The sequence below is a fragment of the Sphaerulina musiva genome (genome assembly GCF_000320565.1).
Source record: "Sphaerulina musiva SO2202 unplaced genomic scaffold SEPMUscaffold_11, whole genome shotgun sequence".
NCBI classification, from domain to species: Eukaryota; Fungi; Ascomycota; class Dothideomycetes; order Mycosphaerellales; family Mycosphaerellaceae; genus Sphaerulina; species Sphaerulina musiva.
The window spans coordinates 1364091-1385272 of record NW_016017393.1 but is presented as its reverse complement, the minus strand read 5'-3'; the positions used below and the strand labels follow the sequence as shown (position 1 = coordinate 1385272).

At 45.0% G+C, this 21182-nt stretch overlaps 1 protein-coding gene across 1 annotated transcript; it reads left to right on the top strand.

Moving 5' to 3' along the window:
• Positions 1 to 18355: 18355 nt before the first annotated feature.
• SEPMUDRAFT_30591 (uncharacterized protein) lies at positions 18356 to 18562 on the top strand (the record flags this gene model as incomplete). Its single annotated transcript, XM_016908466.1, has 1 exon — positions 18356 to 18562. A coding segment is annotated over one exon (207 nt), but the record flags the coding sequence as incomplete, so codon positions are not given.
• Between the last annotated feature and the right edge of the window lie 2620 nt (positions 18563 to 21182).

Here is a 21182-nt window from a genome sequence, read left to right as displayed (position 1 = left end):
GACAAGTACCGTATAAGCAAGGACGAAAAGGAGGTTATCAACGATTTTCTTCTTAAATACGATATAGTTACCCGCTCTAAGATCGAAGGCCTCGACCTACCTAGTAACAACTAGGTAGAATTTAAGGAGAAGGTAACTATTAATTATATCGAGAAGGACTACTATAGCAACGTTACCTCCTAGGAGTACCTTAACTAACTGTATAATACCCTACGCGACGAGACTAGTAATAACCTACATTTCCTAAAGCAATTTACCGCCGCTATTAGACGCTACTCTACAGCGGAGCTCTCTAACTTTAACCGTACTAAGCTCTTTCTAAAGGGCCTGCCTAACAAAGTAGAGATAGTCCTTTAGGGAGAGTTCGGTCTATACCCTAAGTTACTAAAGACGTATAACAACTTTAAGAAGGTTTTCGCTACTAGGAAGAGGCTTCTTAAAGAGATAGACGGTTAGCGGTATACGAAGGATCCGACTACCGTAGCTAGACTCGGCAAGTTGTAGGAGAACTTGGCCGGCGCTAGTTCGACTTCCTTTAAGGGTATACCGTCGATTACGGCTCCGGCCTCGAAGAACGACAAGTTTAACTCTAAAGTTAACGCCCTTACCGAGCAGTTTAATACCCTCCGACTCGACCTCTACTAAGCCTTCTAAAGGAGAGGAAGTAGCAACGCGCGCCTAGTAAACCTGCCTAGCGTAGTTTAGGCTTATTATAGTACAGTTGCCTTAGGCTCCGATTTAGTTAGGCCCCTAGGGCCTAACCAAAATCTCGGGTATAGATCTACTGCCTACTACTCTACGACGTCTATACCTACTAACTCGGCTAGAGCCCTATCCGGTACCTACGGTACGTAGTATCTACCTATACCCGGGCTATCGAATCCTAATAGCCTATATTTATCTATAGAACCGGCGAGCATCCGTATCGATATAATATAGGTTACTAGTCTACTAAAGGATTGTTGTTTCTAATATAGTAACGTCTCTTACTTCGCCTATAAATACCCGATTGTAAGTAACCTTACCTAGTAGGGGTTTATATACCGGAATAAGAGGAATTACTGCTTCTTTAGCCGAGCCGGTTAATCTCTATCCCCGCGAGGGATTAAGTATAGATAGGACTCGTAGTACCTACGCCTATCCTAGATCCTACCTTAGTTAGAACGGGAGATAAACTATAGTAACCCGATTAAGTTCCCGGCCTATCTTCGTATAGCTGTTAATGCCGCTAAAAAGAGATTCTGTCCTCGGGACTAACTTAGCGTTCCCCCGGTAGTTACCCTACCTACCGTCGCTACGTAGGCTCTCCTTGCTCTATAGGCTATCTAGGCCTATACCTTCTTAGGCTATACTACGTAGGACCGGTACGCTACCGAGTATAAGGATAAACAAGCGCGGGTAGAAGAGATTGTAGATAAAGAGGACAAGACTATCCTCGTTCAGGCTATAACGCAACTAGCTAAGGAGCTATCGCGAGAGGACTCTTAGTAGAAGGAGGCAAGGAGGCTTATACCTACTATCCTAGGGAAGAGCTACTTAGCAAAGGTAGTTAAGGCTAAGGCTAAGGGGTAATAGGGTACCGCTACGACGAAATAGTTAGAGAGGGCGATATAGAGGTCGATTCTTCCTATAGTTAGTAGTAGGTCTCGGGATCTAGATACGGATAACAACTACGATAGCGGGTATAAGGTAGAAATAGTCGACCGGGAGGATAAGGAAGCTATACTTAGACGGAGCTAGGATTACGCTACCGAGCTAGCCCCGGTAAACCCGCCGACAAAGACAAAGAAAAAGCCTACAATACGTTGCCTAGATAAACTAATTTAGGATAACGAGCCTAGGGAGGGTATTATCCTATCCTTTTCGTCCTCTAAAGATTTCGTCTTCAGTCTGCTTACGAATGCTATACTACCGGCGATAACGGTTAGAGAGGTACTTCGGATAGGTAACCTATTTACTAAGGGTTTGTTCGCGAGATTTGCTAACGACCCTACTACTTAGGAGGCTGTTAAGTATATTATAAGTCGAGGGACCGAGACAAGCCCTCCTACCTAAGTTATTGTTGCCGAGACGTCGATTGTTCGTATAGGGGAGGAGGATATCCGTCGCCTAGCTCGGGTTCCTAACTAGATATTCGTTTAGATGTTCCGAGCTACTAGGTAGTATAGCGACTATAAGGCTATAGTTTCCCGCCTATACTCCCGTCGATCGAAGTACCTCTACGAAAGGGTTCCTAACCGGATATTCGTTTAGATAATCCGAGCTACTAGGTAGTATAGCGACTATAAGGCTATAGTTTCCCGCCCGCGCCCCCGTCGACCGGAGCAGCTCTACGAAAGGGCTAAAGATATTAACCTATCGGCGGTAATATAGGACTATACTATAGTGCCTAGTATCTAGGTCCTAGTAATGTTCGGGAGTAATATAGGCAAGGTCTATAAGGGACTAGTTAATAAGGGTACTAAGTTAGTTATCCTTCGGTAGAGTATCGTTTAGAAGTACAGTTTGCTAATAACGTACTAGCTAGATAAGATTAATATGTCTATAGCGAACGGGTTAACTAGGATTGTCGGCGTCTATTAGAGACTGCCTATCTCGGTATATAGCGTTACCGTTGCGGTAATAGCGTTTGTTACGAATACGGCGTATACTATGCCTCTTATTCTAGGCCGCCCGTAGACGAGGAAGACAAGGTTAGTTGCGAAAAACTATAACGATAGGTCCTAGGAAGGTACGATCTCCGACCTAGCAGGTTATTCGGTAACGTTTACCGGTACCGTCGGCGATACGGGCTACTAACGGTTTATTACCTTCGGCGGGCGGGGAAAATTAGTAGCGGCGTCGAAGCTATAATAGCGTCCGCGTCGGGTTTGTCTTTAGTACTTTGTAAGAGTAGGGTGTATATAGTAATATATAGAGCGTCCTTCCTACTACGTAGGAAAAGGAACAAACTAATTCTTGTCCTTCGGAAAGGAGAGAGCGGCGTCGTATAATATACCCCTACGCTAAGTATACGTAGGCGCTACGCCGCGCGGGCGGTCGCCCGATAGCCGATCGCCCGACGACTCGGATTGTACTACTCCCGTAGCCCGTCCTGCCTTAGGCTAACGTACCTTAGGCTCAAATACCTAACCGCCCCCTAGGGCTATATACCTCTAGGCCTAGCTATTACAACTATCTCCTCTCCCTAATAGAGCTGTCCCTAGCGATATATTCTACGTATCGTATACGGAGTATATATAGAGCGTATACAGAGATGCTCGTATTCTATATAGAGGCTAGTCGTTATACTAGGAATCCTAGTAGTTACCCTAGGGCATTCTATATAGTAGAATGTAAGGAAGTTAATAGAACGTAGAATACGACAGAAGAAAGCCCGCCTAGCAATAGGTAGTAGTAACGAGTAAGTATATTTCGTCCTCTACGCTACGTCTTTTCTTCGTTCCTTAGTTCTTCTTTAAACTATTTTTTTAGGAAAAACTCTAAGCTCTTCGTACTATCCTCGCAACCTATATATACGAGATATACCTCCGAAGCGCGCAATAGCTACAAAGGCGCCCGAGAAGCCCGTCCTAGAGCGCGATCCGCGTCGCGGTCGCGCCGCGGCTAGAGCGTACAATATTTGCCTCCGCTATATAGAGCATATATTCAAGGGTACGTCGAGACCTACGCGTTGCGTACGCCTTACCTGTATTTCTTCGCTAACCTAATCTAATAGTAGTAGACGCGAACGGCGTCGCCGAGCGCGCCTATAACGGCGTAATAGCTCCCGGCCGTAAGAAGAAGTACTAGAGGTACGCGAAAGGGCGCTACGCGTACGAACGCGTAGTAGACCTAGACCTACTTCGGCAGGCGCGCTACCTACGTGTTCTATACGTAGCGCTTCGTTCTTATATAGCCGGTATACGCTCGGTATAGGTAATACGGCGCTTATAGCGGCTAGGGGGTAAGATTCTAGAGAGCAAGAAGGTGCTTGCCTCTAATAAGGGTAAGGCCGTCGGCGTCTACGAGACGCCGAAGAAGGGTAGTAGTAGTAGTATAGCTAGCGCGCCGGCGTCGAGCGCCCTAGCCGTAGCCGACTACCTAGAGATAGCGAAAGCTACCTCTACCCTTTAGGGTATCTTTAAGCTATAGTACGAGGTAAGTTCTATCGCTTCGTACCCTACTCGTAGGCGTCGCTAACGTCTGTCGTAGATAGCTCGCTTAGCCGGCGCTGCCGGTACTGCCTTAGATAGCGTAGTAGCGACCGCGTATCCCGATTACGGCAGCTAGGAGCTATACCTATCGGACGGCGAGGAGGAGATAAGCCTGCCTAGCGATAGTAACGACGACGACGACGACGACGACGCTAGTAACGGTACCGGTAATAGTACCGGTAACGGTACCGGTCCTACCGTTCCTCCTATTAGCCCTACTCCTACTACTCCCTCTTCTAGTACTACTAGTGCCGGTAGTACCGTAGGTGCCTAGCCCTCTCGTCGCGTTCGGTTAGCCTGCGTTTCTAGTATACTACGCGTAGGTTTTAGTATTTTTGTTTTTGTATATAGTGTTCCCGGCTTAGCCGGTTAAAAGCAAATTAATTCTTGATCTCTCTACCTACGTCTCGCTCGTACTATACTACTGCGTTTCTAGTATCTACTACGCTTCGAACTCGTCGAGGGCGGCGTACTTACTAATATACTCTTTAGGTTCCTATTAATCAAATTCCTTAGGCTAGCTACGCTAGCGTACTAAGTACTATCGGATGCCCTTCCTTAGGCGTATATCTAAGATCTTTTCTACCTCGTAGAGTCCTTCTTTATCGGCGAGTAGGAGGGTTCCCTCCTACGCGTTACCTACGCGGCCCTTATAGGGCTCGAGATATAAGACGTAGAAGACGTTATAGATCTGCGATCCTACTAGTAGGGCTAGGCGGTACGCCTGCTTCCCTACGATGTCGATTACTTTAAATAGCCCTATAAACTTATCTGCAAACTTTTTCGTAGGCACCTTTAATCTTAGGTTCTTAGTAGATAGTAGTACTATATCCCTTACCTTAAACCCTATTGCAGTATGCTTCGCGTTGAAGTACTTCGCCTACGCTTTACTAGCGCGTTGCTAGCGCTTACTTAGGGTTTTGTAGTTCCGTTTCAGTCTCTCCGTAGCGTCTACTACAGCCGGTACCTCCCTCTCCGTAAGCTCGCTCCGAGCGTTATATATACTTGTCGCTAGCTCTAGGTTGAAACTATATAGTGCCTTAAATAGTAACATCTTTAGGACGGCGTAATCGCTGTTATTATACGCGAATTCCGCTTATATAAGCATACTAGCCTAATCGTCCTACTACTCTAAGCAGTAGATACGTAGGTACGTCTCGATTACCTAGTTTATCTATTCGGTTTAACTATCGGTTTACGCGTAGAACGCTGTACTAAGCCTACGTTTTACCTACGCCTTATAGTAGAAGTCTGACTAGAACTAGCTCGTAAATACCGAGCCTCTATCGCTTACGATACCCGCGGGCATACCGAACCGTCGTATAATTTCGTTTACTAGGATATCTACTAGGTCTGCGCTAGTGCATTTCTTCGTAGTTAGTACGAAGGTTACTATTTTAGTATACCTGTCGACGATTACGAGGATCGTATCGTAGACGCGGTCGCCGCGCTTGCTTAGCGGCAGGTCCGTAATAAAGTCCTAGGTTAATTCTTAGAACGGCCTTTCTAGTATTAGTAGCGTAGCTAGTTCGCCGTATAGACGGTAGCGTCGCGCTTTCGACTTTTAACAGGTATTATAGGTAGCGACGTATTCTACTACCTCGGTAGCTATTCCCGGCTACGAGTACTTTCTCCGGATTAAGGCCGTTGTCTTATCCTTTCCGAAGTACTCTACTAACGGGTCGTTATAGTATATACGTATTAGCTACGCCCTAAGTACGTAGTTCTTAGGTATATATAGCGCGTCGCCGACCTATAGGTTGCCTTCTTAGGCGACGTATTCCTCGAATACGCCCTAGTTACTTATCGCCTACTTGTATACTACGCGTATATTAGGCTCTGCCTAAACGAGTACGTAGGTATATATTAGAATTAAGTCGGAGACGTTTGCGTACGGCTGTTCGTCCTTAGACACAACTTAGGCAACGCGGATAGGCGACGTATAGTACTACTATAGGTTAGCGTTAGTACCTCTCTTAACGCTGCGGTATAAACGATCGCCGGTAATATAGATACATAATACCTTCGGGCTGTCTGCTTCTAACGTACGTCCGTCCTATAGCTATAGCTTAGTTTGTAGGGTAGGGAGGAGGTTAGTTACCTTACGCGACTCGCGTACGTAATCGCTACATCGCGACGGACCGTCGGCTAGGTTTCGCTTGCCTGCCTAGTAGGTAATAGTAAAATCGAAAGCCGCTAGGAATATCGCCTAACGGGCCTATCGACCCGTAAGTTTCTTTACGCCTATAAAGCCTCTTAAATTAGCGTAGTCGACGAGTACCTTAACCGTATACTAGGCGCCTTCGCAGTATAGCCGCCAAGCTTTGAATAATTCGACTACTACTAATAATTCCGAGTCGTATATCTTGTAATTACATTCTGTAGGGATTATCTTATAGGAGTAGAAAGCGATAGGGTACTATTTAGAGCCGAAGAGTTAGCTTAGGATACCTATAATAGCAAACGCCGAGGCGTCGCTTTCGATACGCAGCCGCAACGCCGGGTTAAAATACCTTAATAGGGGTGCTTACTAGAAACGCCGCTTAATCTCTTGAAACGTATACTCCTCGGCTACGCCCTACTAGATCGGTCCTAGCTTCCTACCTTTTACGGCTCCCTTTAATAGTACCGTTAAGGGTACTACGATCCTCGAGTACTCGAAGATAAATCTACGATAAAAATTCGCAAATCCTAGAAAGGACTATACCTCCGTTAAGGTAGTCGGTATTAGCTACGCTCCGATTGCGTCTACCCTACGAGGGTCTATCTTTACGCCGCCGGGGGTTATAACGAACCCGAGGTAATCGACCTCCTTTATAAAGAATTTGTACTTTGCGCGCTACGCGTAGAGTACGAATTTGCGGAGCCTCTTAAGCACTTCGCATACGTCCTTTATATACTACTCGCGTATCTTGCTATAGATAAGGATATCGTCGAGGTATACTACGTAGGTAATATTAACTAGTCCTACTAGAGCTCGGTTAATATACGCCTAGAACGTCGCCGGGGCGTTAGTTAGACCGAAAGGCATAACCTTATACTAGAAGTAACTGTAGCGCGTACAGAACGTAGTCTTCTAGCGGTCGCTTTCCTTAATCTTAATACGGTAGTAGGCATCGGCTAAGTCTAGGTACGTGAACTATTCGGCTCCTATAAGCCTGTCTAGCGTTTCGCCTATAAGGGGTAGGGGGTACCGGTTTTTTACCGTAATTTCGTTTAGGCCGCGATAGTCTATATACAGTCGTAGTAAACTATCCTTCTTTAGTACGAATAGTACCGGCGCGCCTACTTTACTTATACTAGTCTTAATCCAGTCGTGTTCTAGTACGTTAGTAATATATTTGTATAGGTACTTAAGTTTAGCGCCGGACTAGTAGTACAACGGTCGAAACGGTAGAACGGTGCCTAGCTGTAGGTCGATCGTATGCTCTACGCCGTCTACTAGTTTGCTACGCTATTCGTCTATAGGAAACAAGACGTTATAGTAGTCCCGATATTCTATCGGTAACTCCGCAAGCTCTAACCCTACGTCTATCCTACGTACTATTACTACATATACGTAGGACGAGTTCTTTAGGTCCTTAAAGAAATCCGGTACCTCTCGGACCTTAACGTACAAGTGCTCGCTACCGTAGCGCTATTCGTCGGTAGTACTGTCTACTACTACTTACTAGGTACGGCGCTACGGCCGCCCTAGGATAAGATTAGGTTCCGGCGTGTCGTAGGTATAAAACAAGCTGCCTATCGTACGCTCGTTACCTACGGAGTCTGCGAGGGTTATACGGATATAGTACGCTCTATAGCAGTAGCCTAACTAGCCTATAAACGAGCTCGCCGGCGGTAGGAGTACGTTCCTACGGACCGCGAGGTTATACTTTAGTACGAAGCTACGCGATACTACGTTAATGTTAGCGGTATCGTCGAGTAGTATAGTAGTAGGGGTACGCCCCTTATACGTCTCGACTTGTCCTTCGAGGATACGAGTATAGTATACCTAGATAGGCAAAGGTATATTACCGTTAAGATTAGTATCTAGAGATTGCGACTCTCCTCTAATACCTTCTCTTTTTTCGACGCTTACTCTTTAGGTATAGTAACCCTACGAACCGTATTCGCCTTATCGCGGCTTACGTAGTTAGGGTATACAGAGTCGGTCGCGATATATCCCTTCTTCTTATAGGAGTAATACTCTAGGTTCTCGTACCTACGTACTATCGACGGCGTTATAGTCGATAAGGTACGCCTGTCGCGTAGGACTCTGCTCTTACTGCGATCCTATCGATCGTAGTTTCGTAGTACGTCGCTCTCGGTACGCTTGCGTTTGCCCTACGCGCTATAGTCGCGCCGATAGGGCTCGTCCTTAGTACGGACTACTAGAGCGTTGTCTACTTATTCTAGGCGCCTTACTAGGTTTACGAGCTCTACTCGCGTATTAGGGATAGTATATCTCTTAACGATATCCCTACGTAGCGACGGCTTTAACTTTGCGAGGAAGTAGCGTATTAGCTACGCTTGCGTATAGTCAAACTAGGCTTCTAGATAACTAAGCTATACTACGAAATAACGGACGCTCTAGTCCGGGCCTTAATATACCCTTTTATACTTGATTATTACGCCGATCTAACGGTTCGACTAATCGCCGACGGTATTGCGGAGCTATCCCTTAAATTCCTCCTAAGTATAGTCCTCGGGGATTACGTCGGAATGCTCGTTATACTACGTCTCCTACGCTTCGCCTATAAGCTATATAATACTATATAGGACCTTGTCTTAGTCGGTTCGATATTCTCGGAGGGCGCTAAGGAATACGACCTCGAGGTACCTAATAAAGTTACGACATTCCTTATCGGTATCTCCTTTAAACGGCTTAGGTTCTCGAATCTTAGGGCCCCTATATAGGGAGTAGGTACGCGACGGGTTCGTAGCCCGCCTACGTACGTTACGTAGGTCCGTCGACCTAAGGTCTTCCTCGAGTCCGTCGAGAAGATCGGGCTCGGCATCGTCGTCGTCTATAGTAACTATAACGGCTAGGGTTAGTACTCGGCCCTAAATTTGCTCCTATAGACGTTAGTTCTCCCTCTCGAGGGCCTAAACTTCTAACTCTATACGGAGACGCTGATTTGCCTCCTCGAGCTATATATATCTAGTATACGGGTCGACTGCGTAGGCCTCCGGCTAGGTAGGAGCCTCCTTAAAAGGAGTCTCCCCTAGGTTCCCGTCTGCCTAGGTATTTGTAGAGTCCGATACCGTCTCCTCGGAAGGTTAGGTATCCTCGTCTACTTCGCCGATAACGCGGCCCGCCTATACTATAGCTACGGCGCGGTCGCGTTACTATCGTAGGGCTATCGGACCTCTATAGATTACTACCCTTTAGAAGGATAGAAGAATTAGAAATATAAGAGTAGGGTGTATATAGTAATATATAGAGCGTCCTTCCTACCGCGTAGGAAAAGGAACAAACTAATTCTTGTCCTTCGGAAAGGAGAGAGCGGCGTCGTATAATATACCTCTACGCTAAGTATACGTAGGCGCTACGCCGTATAGGCGGTCGCCCGATAGCCGATCGCCCGACAACTCGGATTGTACTGCTCCTACAGCCCGTCCTGCCTTAGGCTAACGTACCTTAGGCTTAAATACCTAACCGCCCTCTAGGGCTATATGCCTCTAGGCCTAGCTGTTACAACTTACTAACATTTGGTCGGGCCCCTAGGGCCTAACCGGTACAGTACGGCCCGGGTCTTCCGTAATTTAGGTTTAGGCTAATATCGCCCCTCGCGGTAAACGGGGAGGTCAAAAGGTAGGAATATATACTATACGTATCGTCGACAGGGATCCGGACAAGGATAATCAGGCGTTCCGGTCGATACTATATTACTCCTATATTAACTAGGCCTACTCCCGCCGCGCCCGTACTACGTACTATATCCTAGTATATACTATATACAAACGGAAAGTATAGAAGATCCGGCCTATCGACGTCGCTATAGATATCTCGAAGAGTGCGTCCCCTAACATCGGTGCCGTTACTAAATAGAAGGAACTATTTCTTCGACGGGAGGCGGTAATACCGCTAGGGACGGGACTATATAACTAGCGCTACTTGATTAAGAAGTTCTCGGATATCCCCCGGGGTAGTTAACTTACTCCGGAGGTATTGCGTACGGTCGAGATAGGTATAGTCTTAACAACCTAGGAACGTTATCTACTCGAAGAGATGCTCTTCAATCGTAAGGCTGCTTTAGCGGCGAATTTTACGTATCTCGGACGGGTTATTCCTAGTATCGTACTACTACAAGTTATTCGTACGGTCCTATATATACTATAGAGTTATCCGGGTTTTCGTCTTAATCCCTCCCTACTTACGGCGATAGAGGGTATTATCCGGGACCGGTATAAAGCTAGGATGTTAGAGTATAGTAAGGGCTGCTATCGGAATCTATGTTTCCTAGTTACGAAGAAAACCTTAGCCCCCGGTTAGTTGCCTACTAAGGAATACTATTGCCTTATTAACTCTACGACGGAGATTAACCGGGTTACTATTTGCGACGCTAGCCTGCCGCCTAATATAGATAAGTTCGCCGAGTACTTTGCGGAGTATAAGGTTACTTCCCTTCTTAACATTTTCTCCGGATATAATTAGGTCCCTCTCGCTAAAGAGAGTCGAGATCTTACGGCTTTCTAGACTTATCTTAGCCTGTTCCGGCAGACTACTCTACCCTAGGGCGCTACGAATTCGGTTAGTTAATTTGTCCGGGTTATAACTTGTATTCTTATAGATTATATCTTATACCGGTCGCTCCCCTTCCTAGACGATATTAGTATTAAGGGGCCGAAGACTAATTATAGTAGGGAGGAACTCGAGCCTAGTCTACGGCGGTTTATTGTCGAGTATATCGTTAACCTCGACTAAGTCCTCGTAGATATTAAGCGTACCGGTATAATAGTCGCTATTAAGAAGCTACAGATCCTCTAAGAACGTATCCGTATCGTAGGGTATATTATAGATGCCGATAGCCGCTATCCTAATATAGCCCGCGTAGCGAAGATCGTCGACTAGCTAGACCCGAGGTACTAGAAAGACGTCTAGGTGTTTGTCGGTATTATCGTCTACTTCCGTATCTAGATACCTAAGTTCGCGCTTAAGGCTAAGCTACTCTACCGCCTACTTCGGAAGGACGTTGAATTCGAGTAGACTACGGAGTATTAGCGTACTAAGGACGTGCTTGCGGCAGCCTTAGTTAAGGCCCTGCCTCTACTCCCTATCGACTACTTAGATAGAGTAGGTACTATTATTATCGCAGTTAACTCTAGTAGGTCCGGGTATAGGTATATACTAATATAGGAGGACGACTATAGAAAGCGACGACCGAGTCGTTTCGAGAGTAGTATATAGTCCGCTAGCTAGCAACAGTACGATACCGGCAAACTCGAGTGCCTCGGGGTGCTTAAGATATACTAAAAGTTTCAGCCCTAGCTCTTCGGTTAATACTTCGTACTAGAAGTTAATACTTAGACTCTCGTATATTAACTAAACCGCACTACGTCTAATCTCCCGAATACCGCTATAAGTAGGTAGGTAGCGTAGATCCGGCTGTTTACCTTCGAAGTTCGGTATATCCCTAGTTACAAGTATACGGCCCTAGATACCTTATCCTATCGACTACTATTAAGTAAGGATGTCCCGGATCCGCTAGAGTTAGAAGATGTCGAGCGTATAGTCGATAATAAGTTTTTCGAAAGTTTCTACGTTAATACGGCGACGCTTATACCGCGTAGATTTGGTTAGGCCCCCGGGGCCTTACCGGAAGCAGCCGGTACCGCTAGCGGTACGGTTCGGGCAGCCGCGATCCGGATTGTTAGCTAGACCCCCGAAACCTTACTAGATATAGAAGGCGTCGACCTTGCCTATATTGATTCTATCTTCCTAGATAAGTTAGATAGTCTACCTAAGAGTTATTCGTACTTTTCGAAGGCTATCGCCTACGTCCTCCTTAGACTACGTCCCTTATCTTATATATCTCGATCCGAGTACCGTCGATTTTTAAAGTACTTATAGAGATTCAAGATTAAAGATAAGGTTCTCTTCCGCTAGGGCCGTTGTAACTTCCCGTTATAGCGTATTATCGATAAGCCGTCTACGCGAGACTAGATCCTCCGGGCGGTCTACGATAAGTATAGGTACCGTAGTACCGAGGGTATATACGCAAAATTGGTACGGCGCTACTAGTAGGACGGTATATATAGCGATTGCTAGACATATATATAGAGGAAGTGCGCCGAGTATAATTAGTATAACGGCGTTCGTACCTGTACTCCTTTAGGCGAAGTTGCTTCTAAGGCTATCGGTAAACGGTAGTATATTAACGGCGTTTATATTAATACCTGCAGATCGATTATAATAGCGCGGGAGGCAACGTCTCGGTAGCCTAAGGCGCAGGTATTCGTCGGCCTTACCGCTAAATAGATTACGTCGAAGTAGGTCGCGAAATTTATCTAGGAGGAGATCTTTTGCCGATAGGATACGCTGTACGAGATCCTCCTCGACAATGCTAAATACAACTTAGGGGAGGTAGAGGCGTTGCTTCGTAAGTACGGCGTCGCTCGTCTACGTATCTTACTATACTACCCGGAATCTATAGCTATCGTTGAAGTTAGGTACAAACCTATTATTACGGCGCTTAGCAAGATAACCGACGGAGGCAAGATATCCTAGATCCCGTACGTACCTATAGTACTATAGGCGGAACGTACTACAGAGGTATCGTCTACCGGTAAGACGCCGTTAGCGTTAATAATTGGCCGCGATACTATCCTACCTATCGAGCTTTAGTTCCCTACTATATCTGTCTAGGACTAGGGTACTATTCGCAACTACGAGAGTCTTCTCGCCGTACGCGCCGCCGCCCTCGAAGCTATAGCCCTACGTATAGAGGACGCCCGCCTACGACAAGAGAGAATATAGGACTAAGCGAAGGTATATTTTGACGATCGCTACTATATCGATCGCCGTAAATTTGAGGTTAGTGATTTGGTTATAGTATATCGGAAAGAGTTAGAAGCGTTGCGTTCGGCAAAGCTAGTTTTCCGTTAGAAGGGTCCCTTTCGTATATATACCTATCGTCCGGGTACTGTATACTATAAGTTAGAGGGGTTAGATAGTATTGTCTATCGGAATACCTATAATAAGGACTCTCTTAAACTCTGTCGACTTAACGGCCTATTAGATAAAGGCGGCAGTATTACTAGTTCTAACGAGTAGGGTTAGTACTAGATACTAGTTCCCTACCCTGCTTTTTCAACTTTCTGTACGCCGACCGGGTATCTCCGCTTCCTAGTATCTCTCTCCGTAGTACGGGCTCGTACTGCTTAATAGACACCTACTCTCCTTCTTCGTCGTCGTATAGTTAGGGGAGGGAGTAGCGTACTCGCTATTCTTTCGATTCTTTTTCTATTTGTTACGCTACCGCCGCTGTCTAGTCTTTTATCTATAGCTAGGCCCCCCGCCGCCGCCGCCGTCTAATCCTTTATCTATAACTAGGCCCTCTATAGGCGTCGTTTTGGATACGCCCTACGCTTTTAATAGTAGCGGGTTAGTACCGTCCGAGTTTGGCTACCCTAGGATTATAACTACATTGCCGGCCGGGCGCCCCGGTACCTAGTAATAGTTAGGCTAGAAGGTTTCTAATCCGTCCGAAGGTTTTTGATCTATTATTTTTCGCTTTACCTCCTAGCGTTGTCCTCGCCCCCTTACGGCATATACCGTATACTATATTCCTTACTACGGTCCTTATATCTAAGGGTCCCCGCGATGCCTAACTACTACTTTATATCGGCATTCTTGTACTATCCTTACTTATCTCGCCTATATAGGTAGCACTTCCCTAGACGCGTTACTTTTCGCGTTATTTGTTTGCTATAGTACTGCCGTAAGCGCGCCGGCACTCCCGCGAGCGCGAGTTACTTTTCGCGTTATTCCGCGAGCGCGAGTTACTTTCGCGTTATTTAGAGGATAAGAGTGCCCTTTTCTTCCTTTTGAACTTACTCTTCTTCTTCAACCTACCTCCTTACCCGCCGTACCCCCCGGCCTATATTCTATATAACTACTATCTCTACTACCTCGAAAGGAGCCGCGCCTATACTACGACCTACGCCTACGTTAACAACGGAGTCGCGCTCGCGCGCAACTATCGATTCCGCGCCTGTACTACAACCTACGCCTATATTAGTAGTAGTACTACGCCCCCGCGCGTAACTATCGGTCCTACTATAGCTAACCGCAATATGCCTACCTAACCCGAGACGGACGACGGCGATAGGTTAGAATACTAGGTAACTGTTCGGAAGAGGAGACAAAGCTCGATATCGTTCTTAATTATAGTAGTAAGGATAGATACGTTATTATGCTCGGCGGAGGTAAGGAGTATCCTTCGTAGGGTAACCGACCTAGACGCGCTCGTAGCCCTATTGCTAACTCTCGATACGCTAGTAAGAACGGAAGTAGTACGTACAGTATACTAACTCTACGACGCAACCTTAACTAGTTACGATACTATATATATATCGATTTATAAGAAGTTCGTAGCTATAGCTCCGGACTAGGAGATCCTAGAAGGTAAACTAATCGCAGACGTATTCCCCGGTTTTGCGAAGATAGTAGATCGAGGAAAGGAGGCCCGAAATCGACGAAGGACGGCTTGCTAGAACGTTATTAACCGATAGTTCGGTAGGGATATCGCTGCCGCCTAGAGCTTCCTTACTAGTCCGACGATATAGGAGGTTCTACGTACTTATTCGTAGGCCTACGATCTAGGCAGCCTAGCGGCTCTTAGTTCTAACTATAGGCAAACACTACGCGCTCTCGCGGAAGTAGTAGCGTAGCGATTGCTTACTCCCGTTACTAGTCGATTGAAGATACCGGAGGTTACGGGAGGCGATTGTATTCGTATATATATACTACCTGCCGACAAGCAATTAGCGGAACCTAGGGGGGAGGCAGAACAATACATCCTATAGATATGATTTAGGTTTATCTACGAGGGCGACTTTTACAAGATCGTAAGTAAGGGCTTTATTAAACCTACGCTAACACCTTCGGGGCTATCTGTACTACTACCTCTACTGCTATTGTCCGAGCAAGCCTAACTCCGTCTATACTAGGGACGCCGTAGGGAGCCGGACCTATTACCGGACTATAAAGAACCCCCGAGCAAACGCTAACGTACGTTACGACTATTAACGCCGGAGATACTATAGGTACCGGATAGTACTTCTAGTTAGAGCCCTATTAATACGCGTTATCCGTTAGGCCTCCGGGGCCTTACCGGGACAGGCCGTATAGAGCCGGTCCTAGAGGCTACGATCCCGACTACGGAGATAGAGCCGACCGAGGATACGACTAGCAAGGAGGTAGATAACTAGACTAGGGAGTTTACCTTTAACGAAGAGCTAACCGAGGACGTACTCGCCGAGGGGGGACAAGTTACGTCTTGTATATATACGCCGTTGTCTATATACCGTTATACTCTTTGCCCGGATACGACCAATCTATATCTTATTAGCCTATATATAGCTATACCCCTCTATTAATAGCTAGAGGATATCGTCGACCGAGGCGTCTAGCTATATATAGTAGAGGAGGACCTAGTTCCGTTATACCGGCACTATACTAGGGTGTTTACGAGCCGTAGGTTCGGACTTAAGTCGAACATCGCTATAGCCCTACTAACTACTCGTATTGCCGAAGTCTGTAGAGCTTATATTAATAGCTAGTTTCTAGAATACTAGTATTAATACCCGGAATTCTTCTCTCTAGCCTACCGTCCAAAGCACGTAGGTAACGTACTTGGTCTATATACATTCCTATCTCGAATATATATAGGAATACTAGTTACTCCCTCCGCTACGCCTAACGTAGAAACCTTGGTTACTAAGCTTCGATTATTTACGATTAACGCTAGCGATTAGGCTACGTTCGATCTTATCGGCTTAGTTACGAAGGAGGGGGTTTTTAGGTATACCGAGACGATCTTCGGGGATATCGAATATAAGTTTGATATATACTCGTAGTACCTCCGTCGTATAAATAGTCGCTCTAACCTAGGGTAGAACAGGTCGTAGATATATAGCGTAGTTCAACAGCTCGTCCGCTAGGATATCTTATACTAGGCTTTGTACGCTTCTTTGCGCGCAGACGGTAATTACCGTTTAGTGTCTTATCCTTATTACGCGAAGTACTAGTACGGCGACGACAAGGGTAACGAGAATATAAGTCGTAATAGCTTCAAGCATATAGACTATAACATTATAGATCTTACGGCAGGCAAAGGTACTAGTTAGATCTAAGGCTTAGTATCGTTCGATAACGAGACTTATAAGGACTATACTATACTTGTTTAGGGGATGTACCGTAACGAGACGTTTCGTAAGTAGGTAGAGGTAAACCGCGCCGCCGGTCGTTTATAGAATAGCCGGATCTACAATATTACGGACAAGGAGCTCGGGCCTAAGCTAAGAAAGAAGATAGGTCTAGATTAGTAGCTAACTCCGGTCTAGCAATATAGCGTCCGTATTACCGACCCCCGTATTCCTTATAGCGCGCTACCTTCGTAGGGCGTACGACGTACGATCCTCCCTTAGTTTGTAGCTATTACTAATATAGAAACTAGAGAGATAGAGAACCCGAAAATAGGGACCCTTTAGTAGATCGCGGAGGTATACCGAACAATAACTGCTCTACTATCTAGCCCGTCGGGCTACCCTAATATATATAGTCCAATTCCGTACCGATTTCCTACTATAGCCTAGTTAGATAGCCTTAGCCTAATCTTAGACGCTCTAGTTAGTCGCAAATCTTAGGCCGATATAGAAGTTATCAACGAGTTGAACTATATTGCTTATATAGAGTCTCTTGCTTAGTAGGAGGCGTATAAGCTCAAATAGTAGGCGAACGCTATTAAGAGGTATAAGAAGGTTTTCGACCGTATTCGCAGCTCTGAAATACTGCTCTTCGGAAACGCTAGTTACTTCCGCTATAAAGGTAACTTTAAGTTTCGACCGTAGCCTGATTTTTCTACTCTTAACTCTAAGTATATAGAGGAAGGCTCCGGTACTACACTTAAGGGCGATGTATCCTAGATAGAATAGGTAGTACGTTAGTTAGGCCCCCGGGGCCTAACCGGGAGCTTCCGAATATAGGGAGGGTTTAGGTTTTTACGGTTAGGTGCCTTGTTTTCGACGGGTCGTTTAGGTCTGCTTTTCTGTACGTAATCGTTAAATAGGGGGGGGTTTTGTTATACCTATGTCTATAGGACAGACATATAGGTAGAGGAGGGTATATTAAGCGGCTAGGCGTATTTCTTTTACGTAGGGCGTCGGGGCAGAGCCGAGAGCCGGACGGCCCGGGAGGGCCGTACTACTCCCGGCGGGTAGCTATATAGGGTAGTTTTCTTCTTTTTAGGACGGAGGAGAGGACGGACATAATCAGGACGTAGATATATAGATACCTACTCTACTATAATTGATGTCGTTACCCTACAGTACGCTTTGTCTTCTAATATTACTATTCCCGCTACCTACGGGCATCTCCGCGTCCTTCCGGACCTCTACCTATCTTACCCCTTTTACTGCGGAGCTACGCCGCGACCTACCGTAAGCCGGGCCTATCCGATCGTCTACTCGAGGACGGTAGTAGGAGAGAGGGCTTTACGGTAATACTAGGTATTAGTCGAGACTTTCGCTATATTGCAGTAGCGCGTAGTTAGACAATACTCTAGGTATAAGAAGTCTTTCTAATAGACGACCTATAAGGTATTACGTTCGATCTACCTCTATTAGAGTATAAGCTAGTGCTCTCCTAGAATAACGTACTCTTCTATAGCGAGACATATATCGGCCAACGCTTCGACGTCGAGTTCGACCTTAATTATATCTTTAGCAATACTAAACTTATACTACGTCTATAAGCCTACTAGGAAGGGACTGCTGCCAAATACCTAGTTCGCCGTATAATCGACGCCGATAGGTCCTCTCTAATCTCGATTACGCCTTTATGTCTAAGTTACCTACTCCGTAGCGAGCTCGAGATATAGACTTTCGGTAGGTTATACCTCGAGTTACTAGACGAACGTTTAACTAGCCGTACGACGATATTACTGCCTTTGCTCTCCTTTATCGATACGTTCGGACTCTACCGTAACGTATACCGTACTTTAATAGGGATGTACTATATTCCGGCTGCGATAAATACCCGTAAGCGTACCCGGCGTACAAACTGCTTTGTACTTACTCTTAGCCTATATAGATCTAACTTCCCTAATATCGTTAAGGCTCTCGGCCTCCTTATAGCACTCGACCGCGGTATAGAAGTCTATATCCTAGGTACTAGTAAAGTCTTGCTCGTCGCATTTACCTATATATTTATTAGTAATATGCTATAGTAGCAGAAGAATGCCGGGATGAAAACACAAAAGGCGAACCTCGGATATCGTCTATACTATATTTATCTTAATAACCGTAGTACTCTTAATTACGACATCTTCCTTAAAGGCCGCTACTACTATACCGTACTCGAGATACGCAAGGATATAAACAACCTGCCGACGAAGAGAGAGCGCGAGGAATATAGTACTAAATAGGATATAGATCCGGATCCTCTATTAACAGTTTTGTCTACTATTGCCCTAGCTCGTAATCTTCTCTAAGGGATTCTACTAGAAGTAGGGCATTCTAAATTATAGGGGCTAACGCGTATACTTCATAACCTGCTCCTCGATAGGATCCTAACGCCTAAGGCCTTAAGAGAATATACCGAAATCCTATAGACATTCCCGTTTCTACTAAGCTAGCCCCGTATCTAAGGTCTACTATACTACCTAAAGAGCTATAGTATGTCTAAGTATACCCGCTAGTCAATTATAATTCCTATACTACTACGCTACTAGCTATATAGGAATTATCTCCGACTATATCTAGTATAGGTACTCGAGGCGAATAGTATAGCAGAACTAGTCAGATTCGTTATTAGTCAGTTCGTAGGTACTACGCGGAGTAATTCAGTCCTAATAAGCTTATCTATAAGCGAGGCCGACCGAGAGAATATGTATATTATCGTTTATAGCTATCGTACAAATCTCTAGTAGTTGCTTTTTGCCCTATCCTAGTCGATAGCCTTCGATAAGCGGCGTCGTAGTCGCTCGAAATCTGTAATACCTACTCTATCTAGGCCTATAACACCTTCTTAGACCGAACTAATAGATATCGACAGGCAACTAGCGAGCGGTATAGTAGATCTCGGGAAGAAGGCAGAGTAATACCTAAAGGATACTAAGTTGCCTAATATCTATATTACTGTTTACTACCCTACAATAGCTAATAAATACGGCCTTACCGTAAACTGCAATAGCTTGCTTAGTAAGGATAAACACCGCGGCTTTAAGAAGTGGATTTATAGCACTAACTACAGACACCTAGAAAAGGACCTGTTAATAAAGGAGAACCTACGCTAAACACTCCGGCTAGCGCTAGCTAATAGGTTCAAGGAGGATAAAGTCGCTTCTAGGCTCGTTAAGGATATATATCGAATATATCCGACATTATTTGCAACTATACTACTAAGGTCTAAGCAGATAAGCCTTAAAGCGGACTAGGCCTCGTTATAGGTTAGGTTAGGTATAGGTTGGGTACAACCTAACGTTAATACCCAACCCCGCAAATAAGGTAGGTACCTAGCTTATAAGCTAGGTACAACCTAACGGAAAAAACCTAATAGGTATACCTAATAGGTATTGCGATAGGTATTACGTAAAACCTCTTCTAGATATAGAATAAATATAGTAAGCGCTTCTTAAACAGTAATAAGCCTCGTATATACTATACTGCCTAAACTCGCTAACAATAGCTGCCGACTATGCCTACCGACTACGAGAATTAGGAAAAAGCAAATTAATTTAGATTAGAAGATTACGGTAAGTACTTCGACATCTCCTTCTATAGCTAATAATACCTACCGACTATACCTGCTAACTACGAAAATTAGAAAAACCAAATTACTTCAGATTTTAGGCTTATAGTAAATACTTTAATATCTCCTTCTCTAGCCTAGCTAGAACGCGTATCTAGTATTTAAACCGACTTTCTATTACTATATACTACTGCCTTACTCTCTAGGCCTTATATATCTCTATTCTTCGCTAGGCCGCTTAGAAAGCCGGCTCCGTCCTTATTAATAATAGGGTTCTTAAATAAGTAGCTCTAAGGATAAAGCAAGCTGAAATTTCTGTCTTCAGTCTGTCTCGTTCGGTAATAGGCTCTTCTATAAGTATACTTAGTATCTTATTAATACTTCCCCTAGCTACGAATTCTTACGTACCCCGATTATTCGCTTGATCTATAGCTACCGTATATACTACTCTTACTATATCCTCTAATTCTGTTATCTCCTCGTCAAACTCCTACTACGACTCCTCTTCTTTATCCTCTCTCTCTATATCTAGTCGACTCTCCTAGAGAGAATTAGGACCCGTCTCCTCTAAATCTAGATAATCGAAAGGATTATAGTCTTAGCTAAGCGAGATATCTTAATCCTAGGTACCTATATCCTCGTCGCTATACTGAAAATCTGCTTGACTAAGCGGTATACCTAGTTACCTAAAAGGAAAATCTGAATTCTCGGAAGCTATCTCCTCGTCTTCTTCTTCTTAAGTATTAATATAATCGAGGAGAGCCTAGAGATATTTATCCTCTATCGTTAGGGGTACCGTATTATCGTCCTAAGCATTCTCCTTATTAGCTAGAGGATAACTAGTTTAAACGCTAGGATCAGTATCTAGATCGTATTCCGAGCTCTTATTACCGCTCGAAATTACGATAGTCGCCTACTTCTTACCGTCTGAATCGTCTAAACCCCTATTATCCTAATCGGCGCTAGGAGGATCTTAATCGTTCCCGTCTGTCTAGCTACTAGTATCTGTATTATCCTAATCGGTACTA